General features: G+C 46.9%; 7 protein-coding genes and 1 non-coding gene across 8 annotated transcripts; 2 read left to right on the plus strand and 6 right to left on the minus strand.

Annotated features, from left to right (window-relative positions):
* Positions 1 to 1,554: 1,554 nt before the first annotated feature.
* GGI43DRAFT_413256 (Gfo/Idh/MocA family protein) lies at positions 1,555 to 3,456 on the minus strand. Its single transcript, XM_083206886.1, has 3 exons — positions 3,038 to 3,456; positions 2,829 to 2,962; positions 1,555 to 2,746 (listed from the first exon to the last, which is right to left on the minus strand). Exons 1-3 carry the CDS (start codon positions 3,136 to 3,138, stop codon positions 1,761 to 1,763), a joined length of 1,221 nt encoding a protein of 406 aa, XP_083057728.1. The 5' UTR covers positions 3,139 to 3,456; the 3' UTR covers positions 1,555 to 1,760.
* A 922-nt stretch (positions 3,457 to 4,378) lies between these two features.
* GGI43DRAFT_424852 (Alpha/Beta hydrolase protein) lies at positions 4,379 to 6,269 on the minus strand (the record flags this gene model as incomplete). The annotated part of the gene is made up of 4 exons (XM_083208431.1): positions 4,379 to 5,257; positions 5,325 to 5,516; positions 5,597 to 5,885; positions 5,959 to 6,269. 4 exons carry the CDS (start codon positions 6,267 to 6,269, stop codon positions 4,379 to 4,381), a joined length of 1,671 nt encoding a protein of 556 aa, XP_083057729.1.
* Positions 6,270 to 6,644: 375 nt separating this feature from the next.
* On the minus strand, positions 6,645 to 8,916 carry GGI43DRAFT_184976 (Zn(II)2Cys6 transcription factor). Its single transcript, XM_083199871.1, has 4 exons — positions 8,542 to 8,916; positions 7,960 to 8,475; positions 7,740 to 7,883; positions 6,645 to 7,669 (listed from the first exon to the last, which is right to left on the minus strand). The coding sequence occupies exons 1-4, from the start codon at positions 8,599 to 8,601 to the stop codon at positions 6,872 to 6,874; spliced, it is 1,518 nt and encodes a 505-aa protein (XP_083057730.1). The 5' UTR covers positions 8,602 to 8,916; the 3' UTR covers positions 6,645 to 6,871.
* Positions 8,917 to 12,093, minus strand: GGI43DRAFT_185053 (uncharacterized protein). The gene is made up of 3 exons (XM_083199873.1): positions 11,691 to 12,093; positions 10,893 to 11,642; positions 8,917 to 10,833 (listed from the first exon to the last, which is right to left on the minus strand). Exons 1-3 carry the CDS (start codon positions 11,728 to 11,730, stop codon positions 9,233 to 9,235), a joined length of 2,391 nt encoding a protein of 796 aa, XP_083057731.1. The 5' UTR covers positions 11,731 to 12,093; the 3' UTR covers positions 8,917 to 9,232.
* Position 12,094: 1 nt separating this feature from the next.
* Positions 12,095 to 13,806, minus strand: GGI43DRAFT_184998 (uncharacterized protein). The gene is made up of 2 exons (XM_083199872.1): positions 12,762 to 13,806; positions 12,095 to 12,690 (listed from the first exon to the last, which is right to left on the minus strand). Exons 1-2 carry the CDS (start codon positions 13,612 to 13,614, stop codon positions 12,281 to 12,283), a joined length of 1,263 nt encoding a protein of 420 aa, XP_083057732.1. The 5' UTR covers positions 13,615 to 13,806; the 3' UTR covers positions 12,095 to 12,280.
* A 611-nt stretch (positions 13,807 to 14,417) lies between these two features.
* On the plus strand, positions 14,418 to 16,157 carry GGI43DRAFT_185132 (uncharacterized protein). The gene is made up of 2 exons (XM_083199874.1): positions 14,418 to 14,624; positions 14,722 to 16,157. Exon 2 carries the CDS (start codon positions 14,830 to 14,832, stop codon positions 15,877 to 15,879), a length of 1,050 nt encoding a protein of 349 aa, XP_083057733.1. The 5' UTR covers positions 14,418 to 14,624; positions 14,722 to 14,829; the 3' UTR covers positions 15,880 to 16,157.
* Positions 16,158 to 19,446: 3,289 nt separating this feature from the next.
* On the plus strand, positions 19,447 to 19,548 carry GGI43DRAFT_t174. The gene has a single exon. It is a non-coding gene; the product is annotated as a tRNA-Lys (tRNA).
* Positions 19,549 to 19,753: 205 nt separating this feature from the next.
* Positions 19,754 to 24,301, minus strand: GGI43DRAFT_386657 (uncharacterized protein; the record flags this gene model as incomplete). The annotated part of the gene is made up of 4 exons (XM_083203825.1): positions 19,754 to 22,884; positions 22,937 to 23,273; positions 23,339 to 23,903; positions 23,964 to 24,301. 4 exons carry the CDS (start codon positions 24,299 to 24,301, stop codon positions 19,754 to 19,756), a joined length of 4,371 nt encoding a protein of 1,456 aa, XP_083057734.1.
* Between the last annotated feature and the right edge of the window lie 127 nt (positions 24,302 to 24,428).

A 24,428-nucleotide genomic window follows, 5' to 3' on the forward strand; every position in this document is an offset into this window, starting at 1 on the left:
ACGCAGAAGTTACTCTGTAGAGCCTGCAAACTTGGTAGACATTGGATGCTACGGGTTTCTAATGCGATCAGTAACTGGTCATATACTCTGACTTCCAAATATCTTTGTCTGAACAGATCAAAGTAACGCATCGCGACAATTTTGGCTTCTTGTTGTATCATTTATCATATTTTGACGGTGCTGCTCCTCAAGACTGCGATGTAGTTTTGACAACTGCCAGTTTACCCCGCTTGGAAGTATGTAATGGATACATGCTCTCTTCAAAGGTACATGTAGGCTACCTAGTGAATGATTCTTCGTACCCAAAGCAAAGTACGTTTATCAGAAGAGCTTGAAACTGGTCTCTCACACTGTGTCTGTGTATCTCGTCATGTGTCTGCTGCACTGGCTAGTCTTATCCATGATATTGGGGCGAACACTAGTAGTACGTTGACGATGAGCAGAGAGATGGAAATCTCAAAAAGTATTGATAGAATCTTGGAAGGGCTTCAAGAAGAGTTTTTGTTGTCTTTAACTCGAAAGTGCGATTCATGTTTCTAGTAATATTGTAACCCCAAGTGACATACATCGGATGGGAATGTCCAATATTTGGTTGTTGGCAGTTGATCTTTCCTCTAGCCCCCCCTTTTATATTCGGCTGGCCTTTCGCCCGATATCATCCGCTCTATGGAAAGGCCATCTCTGGACCAACTTTGGTCGCCTAATCTATGTATCCATCCGGATAAGTGCTTAGCCCCGCTCCTCTGAAGACTTCCGTCTTGATCGGACAAGGTGTCGCCGCCGCCTTGACGGTGTTTTCAGGCGTACCGGTTCGAAGCAGTAGGTCCGCCTTTATTTTGCACTTTACGGCCGCTTTCATCAACTTGTCGATCTTTCTGGAGGCTTCTGTCTGGGTGTCGAGCCTGTTGATCCCTTGAAAGAATGTGTCCGTTTTCTGTCGAGAGAAGAAGCCAAACTTCGGTTCAAGTACATCATTGACCCTGATAAATGCTTGGGTCCCATCTTCATAGGTGTGATGGTGCTGAAGCTGCGGTATAGTAGTATATTGCTGAAAGCTTGGCTCGCCCATTAGTAGGAGCTGTAGCTGGGCGTCTGGCCTCTTCCACTCTTCAATAGACCGCTGAATGATTCTTGGTGAGATGGGAGGGCTAGGCGACCTAAAAGCCACGAGATATGCGTCCTTAATGACGTTCTGCGGCATTGATGATATCAACTGTATGGCCTCGGCAACCACTTTGCCAGCCATATTGCGTTCTCTTCTTGATTTTGTGAATGTCGGCGCGATTAATCTGGACGATGTGTGTTATTTAAATGCAACAAAAATATTAAATAGCATAGCTCATAGTTGAAGCTGCCCGAATTTTGGAATATCTGGGAAGGCATCATGTCCCCGCATAAGCCATACACTGATATCAACTCCATGAGATTGGTTGGTTGTCTTAGATACTGGGGCTAACAAGGCCGCTTCACCTTGGTCTAAGAGCCAATAATATATACCCAACTTATCCGAATTTCTGACATGCCTTATCACTTTCATCCGAAAATCTCGGTACGTTTTGCAGCAGCTGTCCTTATTTTTGGACTTTGACTTATATTTTATCAAGAGCTCTCTATACAATTAGGCGGATGGCGCATCCAACGCCTTCAAATTCGAGCTAAACAAGAAGGATATCTACTAGCAAAGAAGAAGACAAAGAATTCAAATTTCAGTACAAATACCGGAAACACACTGCCAGAATTCCCAAGGAAAAGTAGCTCCATCACTTGTACGAACTAGTCGGCCTAGGCCCTAGACCACTTTTCTCATAGGCCATGTCGACCATCTTCATCTGGGCAATCGAATCTTCCCTCTCGACCCAGAACTGTGTCTTGCGCCCTTTGACCTTGTTGACAAACTGTTCTAGCTGGTGCCTGTAAGACATCCAGTGAGTCTCGCCAGGCAAATCAGAAAACTCACCGCCCGCCTCTTTCCAAGTGTATGCCTTGCGGCAAGTCGTCTTCTCCCATTGCTTGATAACTTGACCATCCTTTGTTCGGACCTCGTTAATCTCTTTGATGTCGATGCGATGCCAGAAGACGCCGTGGATGAGGCCTTGCAGCGTCAGCTCACGCTTTTGATACTGTTGCTGGCCGGCAGGCAAGTCGCTGTTGGGAATAATAGTTTCTCTGGTCTTGACTGTGACCCATGATGGCTTCATTACTGTTTCGCCCATCAACGTACTAGAAGCCACGCCAGTGCCGCCGTTGGGGAAACGGAACGTGGCCTTGAACTCATAGTCACACTTGTCATGTATGCCGTCCGTGTACGATTTGACATCGCAGCCGACGCACTCTTCGGGGCTTTCGCCAAAAAGTAGACGTAGCGCGGCAAAGTTGTAGGTGCCCATGGCCATGATGGTTCCTCCAGAAAGGTTGTAGTTGAAGTGAATCTGATCCTTGTTGCTGGCCCACCAGGGGATCATGGAGCGTGACTCTACGTGTTCGACTTCGGCGGGATCAACTAATGAGTTGAACAGAGCCCAGGAAGGGTAGAAATGGCTATGGAAGGCCTCGAGAAGCACGGGTCCATTGGGTTGGTTCAACTCGGGCAGGTTGAAGAGGATTTCGGCTTCGGTAGAGTTGGACACGGAAGGTTTCTCAAGCAGTACATGCTTCCCGGCGCGAATGGCTCGAACGGCCCACTCGAAATGTAGGCCATTTGGCAGAGGGATGAAGATGGCATCGATGTTGGGGTCGTCAAGAAGTTCTAGAACCTGAGCGTTAATGCTTGTTCTCTTTGAAGAAAAAAGAGACTAAGAAAATTATGGATTTGTTGACTATAGCCTTACCTTGATAAGTATCCCTGACCTCGGGAATATTATGGGATTTTGCATAAGCTTCTGCTTTGCTGCGATCACGAGCGCTAATGGCCTGGATGATCACTTCGGGATGTGATTTGGCGGGGGTAAATAAGGCAAGGGGTCTATCGGGGTTCATGTTAGCCATATACGCTAATTGGACTCGGCTTAGACATTTGAAGCATTATGACTCGACTTACGCAATGCCAGCAGCTCCCAAAACGCCGAATCTAATAGCATCACTGCTCTTTGGAGGAGTGGGTGGGTTGAAGCAGCCCCAGAGACGACCGATCATGGACATGTTGGAGTGTGGTATGTTGAGAGATGTAAGAATAGTTGAGAGGGTTTTGTTATATTGATACTCGAACGTTGTGAGTTAAGGAGGTTCGTAGTTGTGCTGATATAAGTGTGATTGATATGCGTGTAGTCTGAAGAAGAAATGCATTGTTGATTCACCCATTTTATATATGGATGGAGATTCAAAGTCCGCTGCGGACATGGCTAGGTATTTATCATTTCGATGCGTCTCCCCTGACGCGGCCTCCGAACCGTGACTCAGGAGGAAAAGAAGAAAAAGACACAGAAAAGAAGAAAAGAAGCTATCGATAATAGGGATCGGATAGATTCTCGAGATGGTGGCTTGGGTGGCGTTTCGGCGGCAGCTCCCGGGTGACAGGCCTCTTGAGCCTCGGATTGGCTGAATCGGCTGACTCATGCCAAAATCCTTGGAAATGGGCGATGCTTAGCGCCATCGAGGAGCTTCTTTGCTCCGTGTGGCTTGACCGGGGTCCAGCAAATGAGATGCCCAGATTCGCTGCTAGATTCTCCACCTTTATATCTTCCGGGCTCTTTTTCGCCCGCAGTGGTGCTTGAGTGGCTTGCCAGGTCCAAAGTCCACGAATTCCTTCTGCCCTCGACTTGTATTCTGTAGTCCGCCAACAACTCCGCGCACCAGGTTGGCTCATTGGCGGCATCAAGTACACTCCTAAGCTATATCTGCTCAACTCTATTCTTGTCCAGCCGGTATATACACACTCAAGTCCGCATTCCGCTGCTGTGGCTGGCTGGAGACTCTCTTGGCGGAGATGATCGTCTGGACCCGGTCCAAAGCTCCATTAGCCTTTGCCCGTTGTAGAACCATTGACAGGTTTGATTGGCTGGATTCAAGAGCATCCCGTGTGTAAGCAAAGGGCAGCAGGCCAAGCATCTATATGCAGTGACAGCATCTTAACCATTGAGTTCATGGCTGGCCGCTGAGAAAATGACAGCCACTAACACGCTAGCCTCTGCTTCACCTCACTCCTGTCATACACTTTAACAAAGCGAGAGCCTAGCTTACACTTTTTTCATAGCCTAAATTCTATTGTTGAAAGCTGGGTCTCATCTACTCTATGAGTCGGGACCTCGCGCGTTAAGAAGTTGCTAAATCTAATCGTAGCCGTGAGGCAGTGTATTAAAAGGACTAACAAATTCTATCTGACTAGTCTGATCCGGAAATCAAGAATGAAAAGTTATCTACACAATGCCGCTACTCCATTCTCTTAGGGTCCACTCACTTTCCCCTGAGCGTCCAGAGCCAACAGCTCCTCTCTTATCTCGTCCCAAAAAGGGCAAACGCTGTAGTCTATCTCACCTACAACAGTCTCATTCGTGAGATACATCATTCCAAGGCCGCTGTTTCCCTGACTTCCTCCAAGGTAGCGCGGCCAATGGGCTCCAGGACTAGCTGTAGCTGCCATACTATCCCACGAAGATATCATCTGCTTGCTGACCTGGAACTCATCTGCAGTTGAGGTACAGTTCCCTCCAGGTGCGGGCAGTCCATCCAACACGCCAAAGACAAATGGAAGCTCTGCAGTGTGCGTGGCTCCAAGAAAGCTATGGACAAAAGGGACATCGGGGACAGATGTTAACCAGGTGCATGAGGGAACGCGGGCGAAGGAATAGGCGTAAACAGGCACCCTGTTGGCGATACCCTTCTGAAGGCCTCTGTAAGCAGTGCATTTGAAGGCGTAATCACCAAAGATGGCACCGATGGCAGCATCGGCAGAGTTGGGAATAGAGGCGGTTGGCGGAAATTTGGAGAGCGGGTAGGTCGAGTTGACTCGCGAAGCAAGCGGGCCAAACTGATAATTCAAGAAGTCGTCGTAAACACTCTCAGTTTGCTTTGTCAAGTTTTGTGAGTACGTAGCCAAGACGAAGAGCGTGCCTTCTGAAGCGGTTGAGCCGAAAATAGATGGAACTTTGACGCCGACTGAAGCAGGGGCCTTGGGAATGACTTTGCCATCTACAACAGGGCCCCAGCTAAAGCCTCGGCCGAGATTGGAGAGGGGGCTACCGAATGTCGGTCCATCCCCAGCGGGCATCTGCAAAACGGTTTGCTGCATTTCGGTCACGCTCTTGGAATTAATACAGGTGAACTAAGGTACGAGGTTAGCGTTGGCAAACACAGTTGGAAATGTAAAATGGTGTAAGTGAGCCACTTACATTGGATGGCTTGCAGCCCAAGCTGGTGAGGAAAAGATCATTCCAGGGCTTGGCCTCTGCAACTGAAGCCATATCGCTACCGCCTCCTGATTCCATTATAGCAGCATTAATCAGACTGGGTGCCTCATCCATAGTTGCAATGGTAAAAGTGTCAAAAGAGCCAGCTGACTGCCCGAAAAGAACCATCTTATCCTATATTTCATCGATGAGAATAACGCCAATTGTCAGCAGCTGAAAAAAAGTGGTATGAGAAGAGTTAAGAAAAGACTTACAGGGTCGCCACCAAAGGACTCAATGTGGGCCTTGATCCATTTCAGCGCCAGAAGCTGATCTTGTATGCCAACATTGCCAGGGATACCAGCCTCTTCAGCTACCAGGAACCCCAGAGGTCCAATGCGATAGTTGATATTGACCTGGATGGCGTTTTCGGCGGCGTAGCACCCTGTGTACATTGCATTGGAGATGCCGCCTGCTTCGTTGCTGCCACCAAAGAGCCATATCTTGACAGGCAGCTTAGACTCATGCGGCTTGCGCTCCGGAACCCAGATGTCGAGGAAGAGGCTGTTTGGTCATTATTAGAAAGAGGCAAAAAGGGATATGTGTATAAATTCCACGATAGTAGACAAATACGTACCAGTCCTCAGACTGCGTTTCCGTCTCAATGAAAGTCGTCCCAAATTGCGGACAGGCCGGAGCGGGAACCGTCGCGTTTCGTTTGTTGAATACTCTTGTATACGGCACAGGAGCGTGAAATCTTTTTGGAGGATTTGCGTAAGGAATAGACAAAAAGAAATTTACGTCTGTTGTGTTACATTTTCCGCCTAAAAGTGTTCCTTGACTTGTCGTGACCGATGGAGTCGATGGCAATGAACTTGGGCACCCATTATTAGCGTAGCATGGTGCCGCCGCTAGGAGGGTGGCGAGAACGACAGAAAGCAGCGCCATCCTATCAGTCTCGACAAAAGAGCTAAAGGAGAGATATGAATGATTTAGAATGCTTGTATTGACATGCTGGAAGGAATAACGGGCTACTTAAATACCAGAGATGAGCGTATAGCTCCGCGGAAACTCGTCCGTGACGTATGAAACCCATAAAGAATTTCGATAGTTAACCCCTGCATAGAACATGCAAGCCTTGAATCCATTCAGCTCTAAACACTGGTGGAAGATTGCTACCAATATCTCGATTGCCACGGCAATTACAATCTTGAAGCATTGTGCTCGCAAGGATATAGGCCAAATGTAGGCATATTAGAGCAGCAGTTGAGCCTCTGATTGGCTACTTCGGAAGACTAGCTGGCTAAGGCATAGCGCTGCCTCAGCCAGTTCTGTTGTCATACTTTAGTACAGTTGATCAACAAACAAGGCTTAGCCAGTCGTATATCCTTAGACTTGCAGCATGAACGAGAACGAGTCATCTTGGCCCACACGATAGGACTTGGCGGATAGTAGCGAAAAGTAATAAATAGTATCAAATAATAATCGACAATAAGTAACATGGGGCTAAAGGTAAGGAAGAAGGATCAAGTGCTCCGCCGTCAACTCAACTAGCTGGGGAAAAATTCGCCGATAATCCATAGGTTGGGATCCGAAAATGAAGAGGTTGTCTGCTCCAGTTTTATCGCCATCGATATGGCCAGTTGCATGCCCATGCGCAGACCCAGTTCCCTCAAAACGAGGGCAATCCACTCTCGCTGATCTTGAGGAGTAGTGCTCAGCGACCCAGCTAGAAACAATGGCCACAACAATGTGTATCCTCCTGGTTTCGCTCGTCTCAAGTCTGGCCTTTTATTTTCGAAGCTGGCTCTCGAATAGCGTCTGCTGCACCTGTCGCCCAAAATGTACGGAACACTGGAGCAAACTCCGTTTGTCATTTCAGCCAGTATCTGTGCTGAGTGCTTGAGCCTCGCCTTCTCCTTGTCTGTGCCGTACTTCATTGTTACCGCCATTATAGACTCATGAATCAGAATACGAACCATGCGGTAATTATTCCAAGTGGAAGCAACCCAGAAATCCGGATAGTCATCATACTGAAACATTTGTCCTCCAGTCGCTGGATGGATCCCTGGTACTAGAGATCTGTACGACTTGAAATTCCACGAGTCTGGAAGCTTCGACCTCCAATCTTCAATCTTGTCGTCGATTGGCTGCAGCATAGCAGTCACAACGGCAGGGCTACGTATAGCCTTTTTCTTAATCTCAGCTCGGATGGCTGCAAGTTCCTCATTTAATTCAGAAAACCGATTCAGAGAAGCCTCATCTTTCTTCCTGGGGTCTTCAGTCCATCGAGACCACGCCTTGAGAGTGTAAGGCAATGGCTCCTGAAGTTGATGGCAAGTCATGACCTATTATTTATCAGCATGCGCTAAACTCATTGCTTATGACTTTGTTTTGATAAAGAAGAAAATTCCGTACAATAAGACGACGTAACTGAATAAATAGAATGATGGATACTAAGTTGCGAAACTGGCTCGGCCCACGAAGCTGAACACATTGAGCGCCGGCTATGATGTGGCGGCCGAATGATTCCATTGACGACAGGTCACCATTCGAGATCATCTAGTGCGAGAAAGTCAGCTCTGGCGAATATTCAATTGTATTACAAGAGAAAATGAGAAACATAAGGATATTTTACCTCAAAAGTGCCCATCAACATGACAGCGGCCAGCGTGCTATCAGACTTCATGCGGACCGGATCCTTGAGATCAACCTGTAGCTGTTGGAGAGCCTTCCCGTATGAATGATATGCTTCGTACTTCCACGACGTTGAAGCCCCAGCATTCGCCAAAGCGGCGAGTCCCGCAGCTGCAACGATGGTATTAAGCGCTCCCGTAGGCGACTCATGTTGAAGGAGGACTGGCAAATGCTCATGGACTCCTGGAGAGATGCCGGTGCTGGCGCAGAGCTCGGGACTGAATGCGTATTGATACAGAAAAAAGGCCGTAGCCCTATCTGTAGTTGCAGGCGATAGCTCGATAATCCTGTGCTTGTTTGTTGGTTCTGGTGACTGGCTATAGCTTGCTGGCTGAGTGGCTCTGGCCCCCCGACGAGTGCGGTGGTGCCGGAACATGACATCGGATTCGGACGGTATCCCGGGGCACATCCAACCAGATCTTTTGCACTGAGAGCATTCAGGATACCGCCTGTCACACTGCTCTGCGGATTAGAATGGCTGTGTAGAGGTACAATTGCCAAGAAGACTGGGTGGATTCATTACTTTGATCCGGCGTGTTTTACAAGTGGCACAAGCCATGCTGGGCTTTCCGGTGTTCACCATCTTGGCGAGCTTCTTATTAGTCGTCCGATTGCGCTTTTCAAGTGATTGAGTTTGTGCGATCAGTTGTCATTGAGATGCCAATGCTGTCAATTTCAATTCATTTCGTATTGTGCTGGGGCACAGCGACTAAGTAATGACTCTGTCATCCCTAGTCTTGGACGGCTCTAAATGGCATAGTGTATTGATTCCAATAAATGGGGAAGAAGCAGCCCTATCATTTTAGGCTTTTGTTGCCGCTTCGACTAGTACAAGGTTTTTAGAGCATCGACCCGCCAACAGCTCTGTATCTTTGCCCCAAGTGGAGTGGATAATAGGAGGATAAGCGCTGTGAGCTGCGTCGTGTCATACCCGAGTAAGCCAGAGGCTCTAGTCGTCTCGTCAATGCTATGCAACTTATGGTTAAAAGAGCCAGCCTTTTGACTCGTGAGCCAGCCTGCTCTTGGCCAAATAGGTAAGCGATGTAAGAGAGATGATGGCTGGTGTTTTGTAGAGGCAAAAAAGGGTACTTGGTTCTCAGAAGCTGTTTACCAACGAGTAAGTAGGTTGCTAGTCCTTCCATCTGATGTGTTAGCAACCAACTGTAGCATCGCATCCACAACAAACTCATGGCAAATTTTACTCTAAATATGGCTTACTTCCACATAAATATTTCGTCTACCCATTTCCCCATAGCCGGCGCTAATATAATAATTTGGACTCGAGGAGTATTGTACTCATGCCCATTTGCTCTTGGGCCAAGTTCCATCTGCACCCACGGCTCTTCCACCTCCTCCTCTACATGTACAGACGTTGACCCGATATTCTCTATTATATCTGCTTTGTGATGTAGCATTGTAACCATCTGCGGTATAGTAGCGATGAATTTATTCCTTGGCGTATCCAGGCGGTCCATGCTGAGAGCGATTCTCAAGTTGATCCCGACAGGATGGGAGCCGTGGTTTAAAAGATTTGGCTTCGATGAAATTGGCTTAAGCCGCCCAGTTTTTTTCTGTTCGGTATCGCCCCATACCTTATGACTAGGCATAGTAAGCGATGTTTTGATCGATCCATTGATGCCCTGGCCCATCTTCTCTATAATATTTCTTGGGACTTTTCTCATCGCTGCCAAAGGCCGAATCATAGTGGGGACGCCTTCCACCGCTCCTGTCAACTCAAACAATGTTATAGTGCCGTAGTTACTGCTTCCGTACGTAATTGAAGTCAGCCGCGTGTCAAATCCGGCAAACTTGGATAGATCAGATAGATTTGTGTCGAGGTTTCTGAGCTGTTGATTTTTGTTTTCTTCTTCTAGATCTTTCACTGGGAGCAAGATCTCACGTTCTAGTGATCGAAAGTATGGCAAAAGGTCATCCTTGTGGAACCAGTGCCGGATAAGTTTGACTAGTCCCTCTAGCCCAATACCAATTCCTTGTGTTTTGACGTTGACCTTGGCAGTTTCGTACAGCGCCAGTGTATACAGATACTTCTTTTGCATGATATCATCTGTTGGTTCCAACTTATGAGCCCAAAGATTGGCCCAGTCGAAAAACTTTGGGCCAATATTTCGTGGTTGTGGTTGGCGTTCTGTAGCAGTTATTGGAGTATTTTGCTGAGATGTTTTCTCTCCTGGATCAGACTGTGTATCGTCTTTTGGGGCAGGACCATGTTCGTAGTCAGGGTGATTGCTTTGTTCTTTGGCACCTTTTGACAGATTTTGGTCCTCGTTTCCTGTTTCCTCTTCTAAACCTAGTACATGTAGCAGGTCTAAGGCACTATTTTGTCTGAGTTGCGTATTGCTTCGGAACTCCGCAGCTCGTTTCACAACCTCTTCTAGAGTTGTTTCATTTTCTAGATATGGAATTGAATATTTCTGTAATGATTCGGGTATATGTAATTTTTCAAGTTCCACCATCAACGCATCATTGTAACCAGTACCTTGGGTTGCGTCATCTATTCCAGTAGTAAACGCAAGTGAGTGTAAGAAATCTAATGCCTTTTCTTGCCTAAGCTTTATGTTGCTTTGAAATAGACTAGTCAGTTCCTCAGCTTGTCGTCTGAAGACCTCATCATTCAGGTATGGGGCAAAAACCTTCTGCAATGGCGCACAGAGCTCAAGGAATCCACTCAGCAGGTTGATATTAGGCATTTCAAAGAGAGTTTGGCGAATCTTGACAGGCTGTGCCCGAGGATATTCTTCGTTCTTTTGGCGAATACCGATAAGCACCCCTGGATTGCTCTCTTTACGTTGGATTTCTGGGGTAGCTGCCAATAGTTAATACATGTGGATAGACAATACATATACTTGGACCAACCATAGGTACTGCTGGTCGCCTGCTGATCCTCTATCATGGTAACAAAGATAACATCAGCAAGCTTGACCAAGTCTAGCTCGCTCATATTGGTAAAGTCCACCTTGATAGGGTCGAGGATTTCCGCGTGTATCTCTGTAGGCTGTACTGCATCTACCTTCTTCCGGCCAGACAAATGTCGAAATTTCGGCTTGAACTCGGCCATAGAGTCTACATGTACCTTAATTAGCAAACTGAAAGGGGCGTTGGACTTGCGGCGCAGTAATATAGCAGTGCTGAGGAAGGTCGGCATTCCATCTTCACTGTAATTCTCAATTGACCACTCTGTGGTGTCATTTCGGTCGGTTTTTTCCAGCGACTTCTTGGTACCAATCAGGCGTGCCGTCACGTAGTCTCCCGGCTTGCGCTCGCTTATCTTCCACTCGAAACCCGCATCCGCGGAAAACGCACTGGCCTTGCCGCCCTGATGCCCAGCCGTAGTGTGCGTTGTATCCTTTACCAAAGACGTTTTATTTAAAGTGAACAAGCCATCAGGGGCGACCTTGAAGATCTTGGGTTGTAGAGTAACATCCCCGCTGGCGTCACCAATAGTTACAGATATCTTGCAGTAGGTAAATCGCCACGAGGCTTGCATGTTTATGAGACGGAACTCAAAAATAAGAAGGGTCGCAGGGTCGCCACCTGGAGTGAGCTCTCCGTGGGTGATGCTAGTGATATTTGCTTGGAGTAGGGCATCGCTGTCTTTAGACGGAGCTATCACAGGTAAGAACAATTTGCTAAGCTGGGTTCAGAACTCATTACCAAGATCCGCCGCAGACAGCCCAATCTCGAAATTCATCATATAAAATATTAATAGAGTGCTAGGGTAGGTGGCTTTTATGATATCTGGGCTAGGTGTTTAGAGTGTGTTAACATTGCCGTCAGATGGGATTATTTGGTGACATTATAAGAAATATAGCCGGAATACATTGCCCCTCTCTCTAGACACCCTCTGGTGCATGAGTGAAGGCACACAGGCATAGTTAACAAACAGCCCCATTTTCTACGGATAGAATACCAATCAAATATCCCGAGCTTGCATGTTGAAATGCAGATACATACAGCACATATAATTCGTTGGCCGAGCCTTGTCGCAAAGCTTAAGCGGGGTAGCACTTTTGAGATTCCACTGCATGCAGTCTCGATTAAGTCACCTTTCTACTAGAGGAAAGAGGGAAAGATGGTACCTCATTCCCAAATGGAAGCGTGTGTCAAATGGCAGGGACGAAACGACATATCGAACAAATGAGAAGAATTATCAGCGTCAAATAGTGTATTAATCAGCTTTCCAGTAGCATATATTCAATCAAGGCTGGCTGTCATCAATCGTTATGGACTCTATCTCATAGGAATCATAGGAATGGATGGTTGGGAAATGTCAGATGAGCCTGCAATGGCATCGAGGTAATTTGCTCCATTACAGATTCTTGCACTCCATCCATCTCTTCAAGTATCTTATTGTTGATCGTGTCTGTCAACTCATTCACCATATCATTCCTTACCCACTCCTCTACAGACTCAATCTGATCTGCAATATGGTAATTATTAATGGCCAATTGCTCATTTACCTTACATAGATGAGCAGATAGCATCTCCTGAACCTTGTGCTCGTGAGCGGACAGCATCGCTCCCACCCTGTGCTCATGAGCGGTGAGCTTTGCCTCCAGCATGTCTCCAATGAGGGCTTGCATAGCTGCAACCCCTGTCGACTTGGAGTCATGTCCAATCGTAGAGTTCTCATCATAGGACCTTTTTCTCTTAGCTAGACAAGCGGTTAGTACGTTTATAAGCATCTTGAAGCCGTTGGCTAATTTGCGTAGATGGAATACTTACTAGACCGTGGAGGAAAACTCGGATTGGCCTCATAAGCTGGAAGCTCTGGGGCAGCAGGGGCAGCAACATCGCCCTGGTTACCAACAGCGTCAAGCTGACTGTCACCTTCAACCACCTGAGCGCCATGGCCCTGATACAGAGATTTCAGGTTTGCGAGAGATGCGATGGTTGTGAGTTTATGCTCTGTAATATCTTGACAAAATTGCTGTAGCCAGGATGATGAGAGGCTTCTGGTTGGAAGAGATGCGAAGACGGTAAAGTATGTCTGTTGAACAAGACTACGAAGAGAAAGCATCGTATCTTCTGCTCCTGGCCCAAAACTAGTATACGTCTTGGGGAGAATGAGGGCAGGTGGTCTACTGAGATCAAAGGTGAGAGCTATCGTAGGCGGGCCAAAAGGTGAATATTGGGGCTGCGATGTGAATGAAAGCTGGCGTATTCGCTCTGGGTATATGAAGATGTAGGCGTTTATGAGGCCATGCCGAGAGGCACCAGGTGCGCCCTCAAGGTGCAAGGTTGTGTGGAGTTTCAAGAATGCGCGGCTATGCTGTCCAGCCCAGTGTATATCTAGCAAGATATTATCAATGCTTTGGTCATGCCAGCAAGCCTCGGCGCGTATTTTCGTCCGGTCGATTTTACTGGGCCATGTCGGCTGAATATCATGATTTTTTTGACTAGATGACTCTGGCGATGAAGGCGCGGCATCAACCGCCACCGCTTGGTTGCCGGTGTCGACATTTTCTTGCTCTGCTTGCGAATTTCCTTCATGTAGCTCACTTGAGCGCGGAGTATTCGGATTGGTGGAAGTCGCCGAGACGGTTGAGGCGACTGGAGAGGATGGAGGATCTGCCATGTTGTCGATTACGGCTGGGAGCTAGATAACGATGTCAGTAGTGATGAAGCCAGACAAACGTGAAGAGGAAATGCCCTCAAGAAATAGCTTGAGATTCCCGCCCGCCCAGGCTTGTATGCGCCAGCAAGAGTAGCCTTGACTCATGGAACATGAAAAGAATTACGAAGAGAGAGTGTAAAAGAAGATGCAGTCGAGGAGCCACAGTTGCAGAGTGTCTTCGTGCGCCTGCCCAGCCACGCAACCACGACGATCTCCAGTCTGCCCTGAAGCCGACACCCAGGGTCTTTCGCCGGCCGTAGACGGCGAGTAGAAGCCTGTAGAACCGGTGCCGGTCGCCAAACTGTCCGTGTGGTCGTAGCCGTGAGCAAGTACAGCGAAAGCGCTCTAGAGACAGCTGCGGCAGTCTCGTTGCTTGTCGTTTGTTTGATGGAGAGTATGTAAGCAGTGGAGCTGGAGGGAGGAGATGAAGCCAGAAGCTAGAGCAAAGGACGCGATAGTCACCTGACATTAGACCCACTTTTAAACAGGCTGTGCTTACCTAATCATATATTCACCTGCGCCAGTGTATATGAGTCGAGAGCATCAACATAACTGCAGCTCATATTGCGGAGTAAATGTAGTCTATTTGATGAGTTCAATCGTTTCAATCAATGCGAAAATAATAAAATCTCATTTTTTCGAGTCGGGCCTTGAAGCTAGTATTGGCGCTCAAATCTTAATGCGCAAGGCTGGGAGCTCGATTACTTAAGCGGGCCAAATCTGTTAAGGCACGATCACTAACAAGATGCATCGACCAGCCAACAGAGAGTTTCACCATGTATCTTGTATGAAATGGTAGGTATGAGAAAGCGCTTTGCATTAAAATAGATGGTACATTTACTCTCCACGAAAAATACCGCATGAGTACAAGTGGTATTGTGACAAGGTGCGGTGCGATTCGCCAAACAGTGAATACATATTCCAGCTCGTCCGTCACAAATGGCATCTGCCCAAATCATCAAGATGAAGAGGTGCGTAAAAAGAAAAGAAAGAGCATATTATTGGAACTAGCGCCCTTTCAATATTATTGTAGCAAAAAGCCATATCTTCTTGACCATGCAAGTGTAGACCAATGCTGTCTGCCCCCCGCCTCAAGTACGCCTGTCGAGACTACATGTCCTTGGAGCTTTGTTTTGATCGTAAAAGTCAAAAGTGTCACTTTCACATCATGTTACTATGGCTGCATTATTTTACAACAGGTCCGAGAATTTTAAGACTGTGGCTCCTCGAGCCAAGCTTGCCGAGCCAGGTGGAGGCCCGCTTGGAGTGATGCTTTTCAACGGCTCGGCCAGATCCCTCGTCAGGCGGCTCGCCATCCCTGTGAAGCCAGAGCCAGTCTGGATTCCACCAGCTCTTGGCCTTCATCGCCCACCACGTCATCGGCCGACTCCCCTTGCTAACCTCCCTGCCGAACTTCATCTGAGAATAACCGAGTATATTGAAGCCATCGAAGACGTCCTCAGCGTCGGGTTGGCTTGTCCGCCCTTTCGCGGTATAGTTCGAGAGCGACTTCAAGAACATTTTCGCCTGCTGTTCGGACGATGGGCTAATCTACAGATTGTGTGTATGGGAGAAGGTGTTGGGATATATGATTACCCCCCTGGGGTATTCTCAGACGAAGAGCTGGCAGCCATCAGGCGACAACATGAAATCAATAACCAACGTCGTGCAGGAGCGTATATCATCGGAGCGGAACCGAGATTCTACGACTTTACAAAAAGCCATATCTCGAATTTTCAGAGAGAGCCATGTTTGAAGCATGAAATTTTTCGGCTGAGAGACTATCTCGCCGCGCGTAGGTGGTGCACAAGCGCCGACATGGTTGATCTAGGCCTACGCCCCCGGAGTGATCGCGAATTCTTTCCCACAGACGAGCCATGGATTCTTCGAAACCTTACGAGAAAGCAATTTGTCCGTGCCGAAGCCATTGCGCTAAATCCAGAGTTTATCCATGGCCTGGATGTTGATATTCTGGGCTTTGGCGAAGTCTTACTATCGCGTATCTGCTGGTCACTCTTGCCTCCCTTGGACATTGAGGATCCCACGAATATCTGCAGAGGAGTATGGGCAGGGCACCGCTTCGACATAACAACGCTCGCCAGACACCAGAGAGAGGCTGGCGAGGAGGATGAATGGATTGATGTGAGCAACGAGGTTGCAGAGGAAATTGCTGCTATCTGGGGAAGCAACCTTGGCGCTGACTGGCGTGAGTTTCTTTGTGCGTGAAGCAGACGGAGATTAGTAATAAGGATGGGATAAAAGCTCGGGGTGATACTGGCACATTGATGGAATTCTGCATTGCTTCTGGTTTATTTTCTTGATTCTATAGACTTTACACTCTAAGAGTGAAGCTTTTGCTTTGCTCTTTTATCGTTCTCAGCGCAGAAGCAATATCTCAAAGGCAAACCGAGTTTAGCAACAAGAATATATACCAAAAATTCTGCTTTCTGATATACGTGCGTAACTTTATGTTTACCAAGCAAAAGCAGTATATATCCATATAATCTACTCTGGCCTATATCCAGCGGCTATTTATTCCAAAATTCCGCGCTCCCTCTTTGGGGCATCCAAAAAAGACTGTACCAACAAGACAACGCCTTCGCTTCCATTAACAACAAGAGCAGGTATAGCAGTAGTAAATAGCTATATATCATAAGTCATCGTTCAAAAAGCCGCCCGCAGCGAATTATGTGCGTCTCATTCTCACTAGAGCACGGTAGCAACGTGGTATCCAATAACATCAAGATGGAATCAAGATGGAAAGCCGAGTCGAGTTTTCAGCTACCACATCCTTGTGCGTTTATTTTCAGGTACAGCGTCGCTGAAACGTCCCGCGCCTTTCCCCGATGATGTCGGTCTCTCCCTTTTCCCGACTATCACTGCGTATTTCCCTTGCTGCTGCTCAGTTCCCTCGCCAATAATAAGAGGCTTTTCCTTGCTCCCGTCTGCTTCGCCATACTTCTTCTGCTCGAGGTGTCCTGAAAATTCTCGAATTGATCTAAATAGTCCGTCGCCGAATGTTGCCTCTAGAAAAGTTTGAACATCGTCATTCCCCCCCTTTGTAAATAATCCGTCTGGGTTACCCTCAATCTTTAGGCCCTGGAGGCTCGTAGCTCGCGACAAAGCGACGTACACTTGTCCTGCCTCAAAGGCATTGGACAGGTCAACAATGACGCGGTCCAGCGTCATGCCCTGACTTCTGTGAACGCTCATAGCCCATCCAGCTATGAGTGGCACTTGAGTTCGGTGTAGTAAGGAATATGGCTCTTTATCGCCTATAGAGTTGACTGTACACGTTGGGTATATGGTTCGCTTCACGCCGTTGTGGAATAGCACGCGAGGCCAAGCTTTAGCCGCCCATGAATTACTTGACCGCTGTTGATATCCCATAAAATTCTCAATCTGTCTCTCCCTGAGCTTTGCATAATCCCCGGCGAGGCGTTGCTCCGATGGAATTTGGTCGGCGTCCTTGCCAGTAGCAGCTTTAGGGAGCTTTTCAAAGCTGAATTCTTCAAAGCCGCATACGATACCCTGACTTCCATTGGCTAGTCCTGCTCTCAGATCAAGATTTATCTGCAGTATCACGAGCATGCCGCCTCGCAGTGTGACGCGTGGCTCTAAGCGTTGGTCTTTGCAAGCCTCCAATGTCCCGTCTTCTTGGTACTTTTTGTATTGAGGTAGATCGGCATGCTCCTTGTTGAATGGCTCAAAGCCATCCAAAGCATCATACTGCTGTCTTGGTGTCTTTAGCTTATTGAAGCTTTCCCAGTTTATCCTGTTCACTTCTCGTCTTGTGCAGAGTAGCTTCGTAGCCTTTTGGACCTCGCAAGGATGGTTCATCAAGATTGCCCTCTCTCGTGGCAAAAATGGAATTCCTAGACGACATTTCTGGAGCATTCTGATAAAGGTCTCGTCCTTTTGTCGGTGAATCTCTTTCAAGTTCACGTAGGCGAAATTGGCTTCCTTCCAAGCAGCACTCTTAAAGGCCCATTTGTCTGTCTCTGGAAATGGGCCGTGGTTGTTTTCGCAATTGAACTCGGCTCCATCCTCGTCAGCGAGCAACTTGTATCCGCACTTTATGCAAAATTCGAATGGTTTCACGGGCGGCAATTGGCAAAAGTCTCCCGTGACGATGACCTGGACTCCCCCAAAAGCCGGAGGGCGTCCGGTATCGACTGGAGAGTCTCCCTCGAAAGACGGGCCGTCTCTCCCACCCTGCCACTGGTTCCAGCATCTCGCCGCTTTCATGCCCCAATTGATGCGTTCGAAATGGTGATTCTCCACCATGCTAATCTCGTCAATGATGAGCACATCTGTGTCTTTCAGGCGTTTCCTAATATGCGTGCGAAACCCTTTCATCACGAGCTTTTCGATGGGGAGCTTGTGATAGTCCGGCGTCCAGCCCATGTAGGACCATGTCGACATGCCGTTGACCTGGAGCGCTGCTCGGCCGGTGGGTGCAACGATGTGAACTACTTTACCCATCTTATTCAGTTGCTTCACCGCAGCCTTGAGCGCGGTGGATTTCCCGCAGCCTGCTGAGCCCGTGAAGAAGACATTGTTCCCTCTTACGATGAGGTCGATCAGGTCTTGCTGCTCCTTGCATAGAGGCGGCTCAGTGCTGGGTGGAGGCAGTGGAGGCAGTGGTATGGGATCAAACGCGATGGGCTGGTTTGAGGCGATGAGCTGGCTTGAGGCTAGGGCTGCTGATTTGAATTTCTCATCAATCTTATTCATCTCCTCCATCTCATCCGAGTCGTATATCTGATGAACCTCAACCATCTTCACCCAACAGGTACTTACATATGACCTTGCATATGCTTGTTTCCGTAGCTCTTCGCTACGATACTGCAGGTAAATTAGGTCAGACCGCAATTATGTAAACCAAGAGCGACGCTTACCAAATGCTAGATAGCAGGCCCTCGGCACTGAAGCTCCACATATGCCGTCAAACGGCCAGCATGAATGCTCCACAGCGACGGTGATATCTGATGTACAACCAGCAAACGCGCAGAAGGTGCGGGGCCGAATGCACTCATTATGGCTCATTGTCATTATGAATGGCGGTTAAAATGCTATAGTTTGACAACTTGAGCGCTGTAACTTCTAGCCTAGTCCAGCATAGTGATTGGGAAATGGAGTTCGCTGGGCTATGAAGAAGAAAAAGAAGAAGAAAAATAAGGAAAGCAAGAAAAAAAGGCTTGAAGCGAGTGTGAATAGCAATCTTCGAGGTTCAACAACTCAATTTAATTCAATTAAGAAATAAAACGTCACGCAAAGTTAGCTTCACTCCTTCCTCTTTTCATGTCTACCTGGTACTTCTTTCAGACACCTTATCTTGTTTTAAGAGAAACAATCAAGAAAAAAGACCCGGCAATAATCAAACAACATACCACCACCGTCACAATCATAGGGTAGGTAGTATTCTTACCATCAATGCCATCAATATTTTGAGGACATTAGCTTAATCACATGTTTTGCGATTTGTCTTGATTGCGAGTCGCGTTGCTCGTGTGCCTTTTACTCCAGTGGATATAGCAGTGGGGCGAATACTCTATAACAGTTGGCAGTTCATGCTCTAGAGTTGCGGCTCAGATGCGCTAATGCCTCGCTAACTTCGCCTTAGCCCGCCCAACCCCACTATAAGCCCACTCTCTAGCCTCCCCAGCCCGCTATAAACCAAAAATTTTGCATAATGGAAAAAAACTTCACCAGGGCTGCCTCTTGCAAAGACTAATAGCATGATTCAACTCGCATCGATTTCAACAATCCACCAAGAGCTTAACCAGCTTAGCCCGGTTAGCTCAATCGGTAGAGCGTGAGACTCTTAATTCACACGCTCTGAAGCAGCGATGCGATATCTCAAGGTTGCGGGTTCGACCCCCGCATTGGGCTTTTCCTATACATCCAAATTGCCTGGTTAAGATATCAAGGTGGTTAATTTTTTGCTTCTTTTTTATTTGCTTCTTTTTCTTTCTTATTATCATTCATATTTACTATTCTATCTGCTGGTTATACAGTCAGCGACTGCCCAATTACAATCGCCATCCTTACTTGGCGTCGACTAACATCTTCCTATGGTATCGAGTGACTCACTCTATTATTGTCTGCCACTTCCACTCCTTAGTTTGCGCTTCCATAATTTTAAAATGTTTCCAGAATGCCGTTTGTCATTTTTAGTGACGATGTCGATCCCTTGATCTGCACCGGGTGCCCCGTCAAGCCATCCTGGGAATGGCGGAGTGCTGAAGTTGGTGGTATGTAGAGATTGCGCCAATTTATCCCATTCCTGTCGGGTGCACACGTTTAAACGCCCTCCAAATTTGATTAGGACAGTAATGGACGACACGATGTTGGGAGCACCCCGAGAAAACCCCTGCTCTGACACGCTTCTCACCCAGCAGTCGATTGCTGTAAACTTTTTCAAAGTCAGTGCATTGGGATTCGCGCCGTTTTCTAAAAGATATCTTGTAATCTCATAATGGCTAGAGATATGAATGGCCTGGGCTGTATCCCATTCTATGCCGTAAATTCGCAAAAAATGCTTAAAAGCGCCAAACTCTGTAATCTCAAAATTGTTCACGTGGACCGCAAAGCTGAATCTCGATTCGAAGAATGTGTTTAGCACTTTCTGACTGAAGGCTATCACGGGTTCGGCACCCATGTTTGATGCCGTATTTCCCATGGCCAGCCCGGCTGCTTTGTAATGAAGATGGTTAATTATTGTCAGAAAGCCTGCATGGCTTTCATGGATCTGGAATCCTTGAGCCACTAAATCTTGAAGCATATTGAAAGCGTTTGTCTCATTGATTCTTCCGCATTGAATCATATTCCTCAAAATAAGAAAAATTAGTGGCGCTCTTTCAGGATGACCAAGGGGATCATGTTTCAAGATGTCCTTGAAAAGCAACCTAAGCTCATAAGCTACGGCCACCTCCAATGTTGTGTACTTGCCTTCCGACGACGGAAGAAAGCCATCTTCTTTTGGCGGCTCCCAGACCACATCTTTAAAGAGGGCAAATGCGCTTTTCCCTGTAGTAGACTCTGCCTGCTGTGCGTAATGGACGACATTACTGCTCACCGTCATCACAGGTGATTGGGAATCATGAAGTTCATTGTGCAGCAAATTTTCCCAAAAAATCGCATATTTCATAAGAATTGAATATCCATTCTCTTTCATAATTCGATACCGTTCTTCGAGAATGAGCGGTTTAAATTCGGGCAGCTGAACGAATTCAATAAGGGTCTGGTGAAGCAACTGGAGCTGGTTTGAATGGACAGCCTCAACCAACCCGCCTGTATGAGTTCTAAGGTCTTCTCTGGAATAGTTGTGAGCGGCATGTCGGGACCTAACCTTTAATGCAAAAAGATCGTCCACGCTATTCGCTTTTGCACAGGCTAGAATATCTGAAACATGGGAAAGATATATCGCTTCCGTTGATTTGCTTATGACTTCAAGCAAGCAAAAGGCTTCCCAGCGATATGAAGAAGGTATTCTCTTAACAATGAGCTTATAGTATTGCTCCAGATCATTGGGTAGAGAGTTCAAAATGTCAATGAGCGCCGCCTGAAGTTGTTCTGCACTGTATCCAGAGACAGCCAACCTGGCAGCATTTTCTAAAAGGTCATTTAGAACCAATTTTACCCAAAGAAAGACACCTCTAGCTTGCTTAACAATTTGCTCGGTTAGCGATAGTACTTCTGCAGAGCCTGGTTCGTCAGAAATTGTCCTTTGTAGACAAAGCTCGCGAATATCGTCCTCGGTAAAGTCATGTATCTGAAAACCAGCATTTTGCCCAAAAGCATCAATAAATGGCTGCCAAGGTCGACTCGAGAAAAGTATCTTCATCCTTGTTCGACTTCCCTCAGCGGTGGTGAATCTCTTAATGAACTGAGAAATAACTTCAGGCGGTCCATCATGCTCATCTAAAGCATCAAGGAGCAGACAGAGATCCATGTCAAGCAAGTGTTGACTGGCGACCCTATCCATAGCGTCGTTGAGTTGTTTTAAACTCCAATGTGCTGCTTCAATGCGATGCTGCTGTGTTTTTCGATCCAAAAATCGAACAAGACTTTCTTTCACCAACTTTTCAACCTGATGCTGTCTGTGTCGTTTTGTGCGATGTTCTAGTAGCTTTGTAAATTTTGAGAACTGCCATATTGGATCAATAGCTACCAGCCAATCTTGGGTCATTGAAGCAATTTCCTTTCCCTCTGGCAATTGCCTTTCTGATGTCGAAGCTGAGAAATAATCTTTTCCCACTGTTGTAGAATAGACTAGATCATCCGAGATAAAAATCTCCATCTCAGCGGGTGTATTGTTGTTATTGTAAACTATATCAGTGGTGTGCATTAAGATCTTTTTCATGAAGAGATCTACGGTGGCAAAGGCGTTTTTGTTGCTGTTTCTCGTGGTATTTGAGGTGTATGCTGATTTTTTGGAAATTAAAAGGTCAATACCAGCAAAATCAGTACTCGTCATGTCTCTGCTGTATACCCTAATTTTGGAGAGATAGAGTTCCACTCTAATAGGTACAGTCGTAATGTTCCTGTCATACTTGTTCTTAGCTATGCCTGTAGTATATGTATACGTTGGCCGAAAATGCTCTCGATGATGGTAAATCTGTTCCCAAAGGCCATCATCGTCAATACCCCCACCGCTGGCTTGCATTGGCTCTACAACCATTGTGCGAAAAGCTTTGCGAGGCATTTCACAGAGCAAAACATTGTGGAACTGTCTCGAGATCTCATCGTCTTGAGCAATCTCACATGAGCTGACCAAAGCTGCAAAATCGGTAGAAAGAGTTCCAAGGTTGTAGCTGCGAAGAATTTCTCCGTACCACTTTGAAAGATTTGGCTGGATTACAAATAATGACTTGGGAGCCTGTTCAAGTATTTGACTCAGTATTCCACGGTAAAGGCCTTCGAACGACTTTTGCATTGCGGTACCACGATGGTGGAAGAAAAACGTTGCTTGGACATAGTTGGCACTGCGGTACCAGTTGCGTAGGTATTTCGAGGTAAGCGGATTAGTGTGTAGATACTTCACGAATGTGGACTTTCCAGATCCGGGCTTCCCAGATATCCAGAACAATTTCTCGTCATTTTGAAGCCAGCGAGTCAACCCGATCGAAGGCTTCTCAAATGCCCACTGGAAAGAATGCTTGGCTGCTGCATCGATTTGTTCTAATCGAAGATCGCGTTCTGGAGCATTAATCGACTTGATAATCGCTGCAGAATGTCAGTGTAACTCTTTAAATGAGATGAAGCACCGTATAATTACAATATATATCCCAGAACTCTGGATCGAGGGAATTATCAACAGGTTTCATCGCTGTTTGCGCCCGCTGGTCATACTCATGCAAGGCCGTTATTCTTTCAGGGGCTGGGTGGTTTGCTCCCTCGTAAACTTTGGCATCGTCGCTTTCAAGCATGTCTCGAAGTTTGTATGCAATGCGATCAACTACTTCATTCCCCTGAGAGAACTTGACCATGTCAGAGTGATTTGCATTTATTTGTATTGTTGAAGATGGGTCAGTAGTATATCGTTGGCCAGTTGCAGACTGAGGAGACACAAAAACTTTTCCAGGTCCAGATCTCTGGTATTTCCCGCCAACCATCTGTCGACGTCATTCAATACTCAAGTGCTCATTCTATAGTAAGTAACAACAGGGGGAAAACATACCGTCACTGTGGGAGTTGTCTTGGTTTCATATGCCCAAAGAAGTTTCATTTTTTGGAGATGTGAGATGCCCGAAAACTGCTCTTCTAATGTGTCGATGAATGGAGATTCATTTGAGATTTCCTTTACAAGTGCATCTTTATTTGGTTGATCTTTCAACATGATATCGAGATCGGAGACGTCCAGACCCCGGCTCGGAACTCCAAAGAAGATGGCTCCCTTTGTGCGAGTCAAGATCAATTCATCCATCACTCCGCTGTCAGCTAGCATACGGAAAGCTTCCTTTAGCACGATGCCTCCGAGGCTATGAGCGAAGAACAGCAGCTCCCTGTGACCGGTTGAAGTCCACCCTCCTTGCTGAAGTGTATTGATGAAACTTGATGCGATATCTGATACCGTTTGGAATGACTTGCTTCCAGCCAGCGTTGTATCGTATCCATATAGAATAAACTTAATATTAGGTACTAGAAGAGGCAGAGTATCTCGAATCCACATGAAGGATTTGTCCTCTCCATGCGGCTGCCATGAGCCCATAGGATGGCTGGCAAGGCCTGACATTACAATGCAGCTTTAACGTGTTAGTTTTGTCGTTGTACAAGGGGATTGTTAGTTTTTGTATTTGACTTACTCATATTTGTGTTGATGTTCCGGAACGTCATTTAGAGGACACAGTCCAAAAAAGGTATCATCCAGGAGCAGCGGTTTAGCCAAAGCAAGCACCGGTATCGGCCACTCTCCTGCTGTTGGATCTTTACTGACAGCATCAGGAAGCTTCTTAAATGACAGAGTAGCCACTTTGAAGCGCGGAGTGGCCCATATCTCGCAGCTGAGAGCCAAAGATGTTATGATGACATCTCGCAGGTCGCCGCCGGGGATAAATGTGCTGACAAGCTGTGCCACACCATAGCGATCCAGGTGCTCAGGTATACCCCGTAAGCGGTAGACTTTGCTTTCTATAGGAGCCATTGGTCATTGATGCGATGTTTATATATAATTGTGGTAACAACGCGTTACAACGAGTTGTGAGCCTCATCGCCTCGCTTACGCTGGTGCTAGTTGCCATGGCACCAGTAATTTCTGATTCATCCAGCGT

Source organism: Trichoderma evansii (genome assembly GCF_050947405.1).
Source record: "Trichoderma evansii strain SZMC 28006 chromosome Unknown GGI43scaffold_20, whole genome shotgun sequence".
Lineage (NCBI taxonomy): Eukaryota > Fungi > Ascomycota > Sordariomycetes > Hypocreales > Hypocreaceae > Trichoderma > Trichoderma evansii.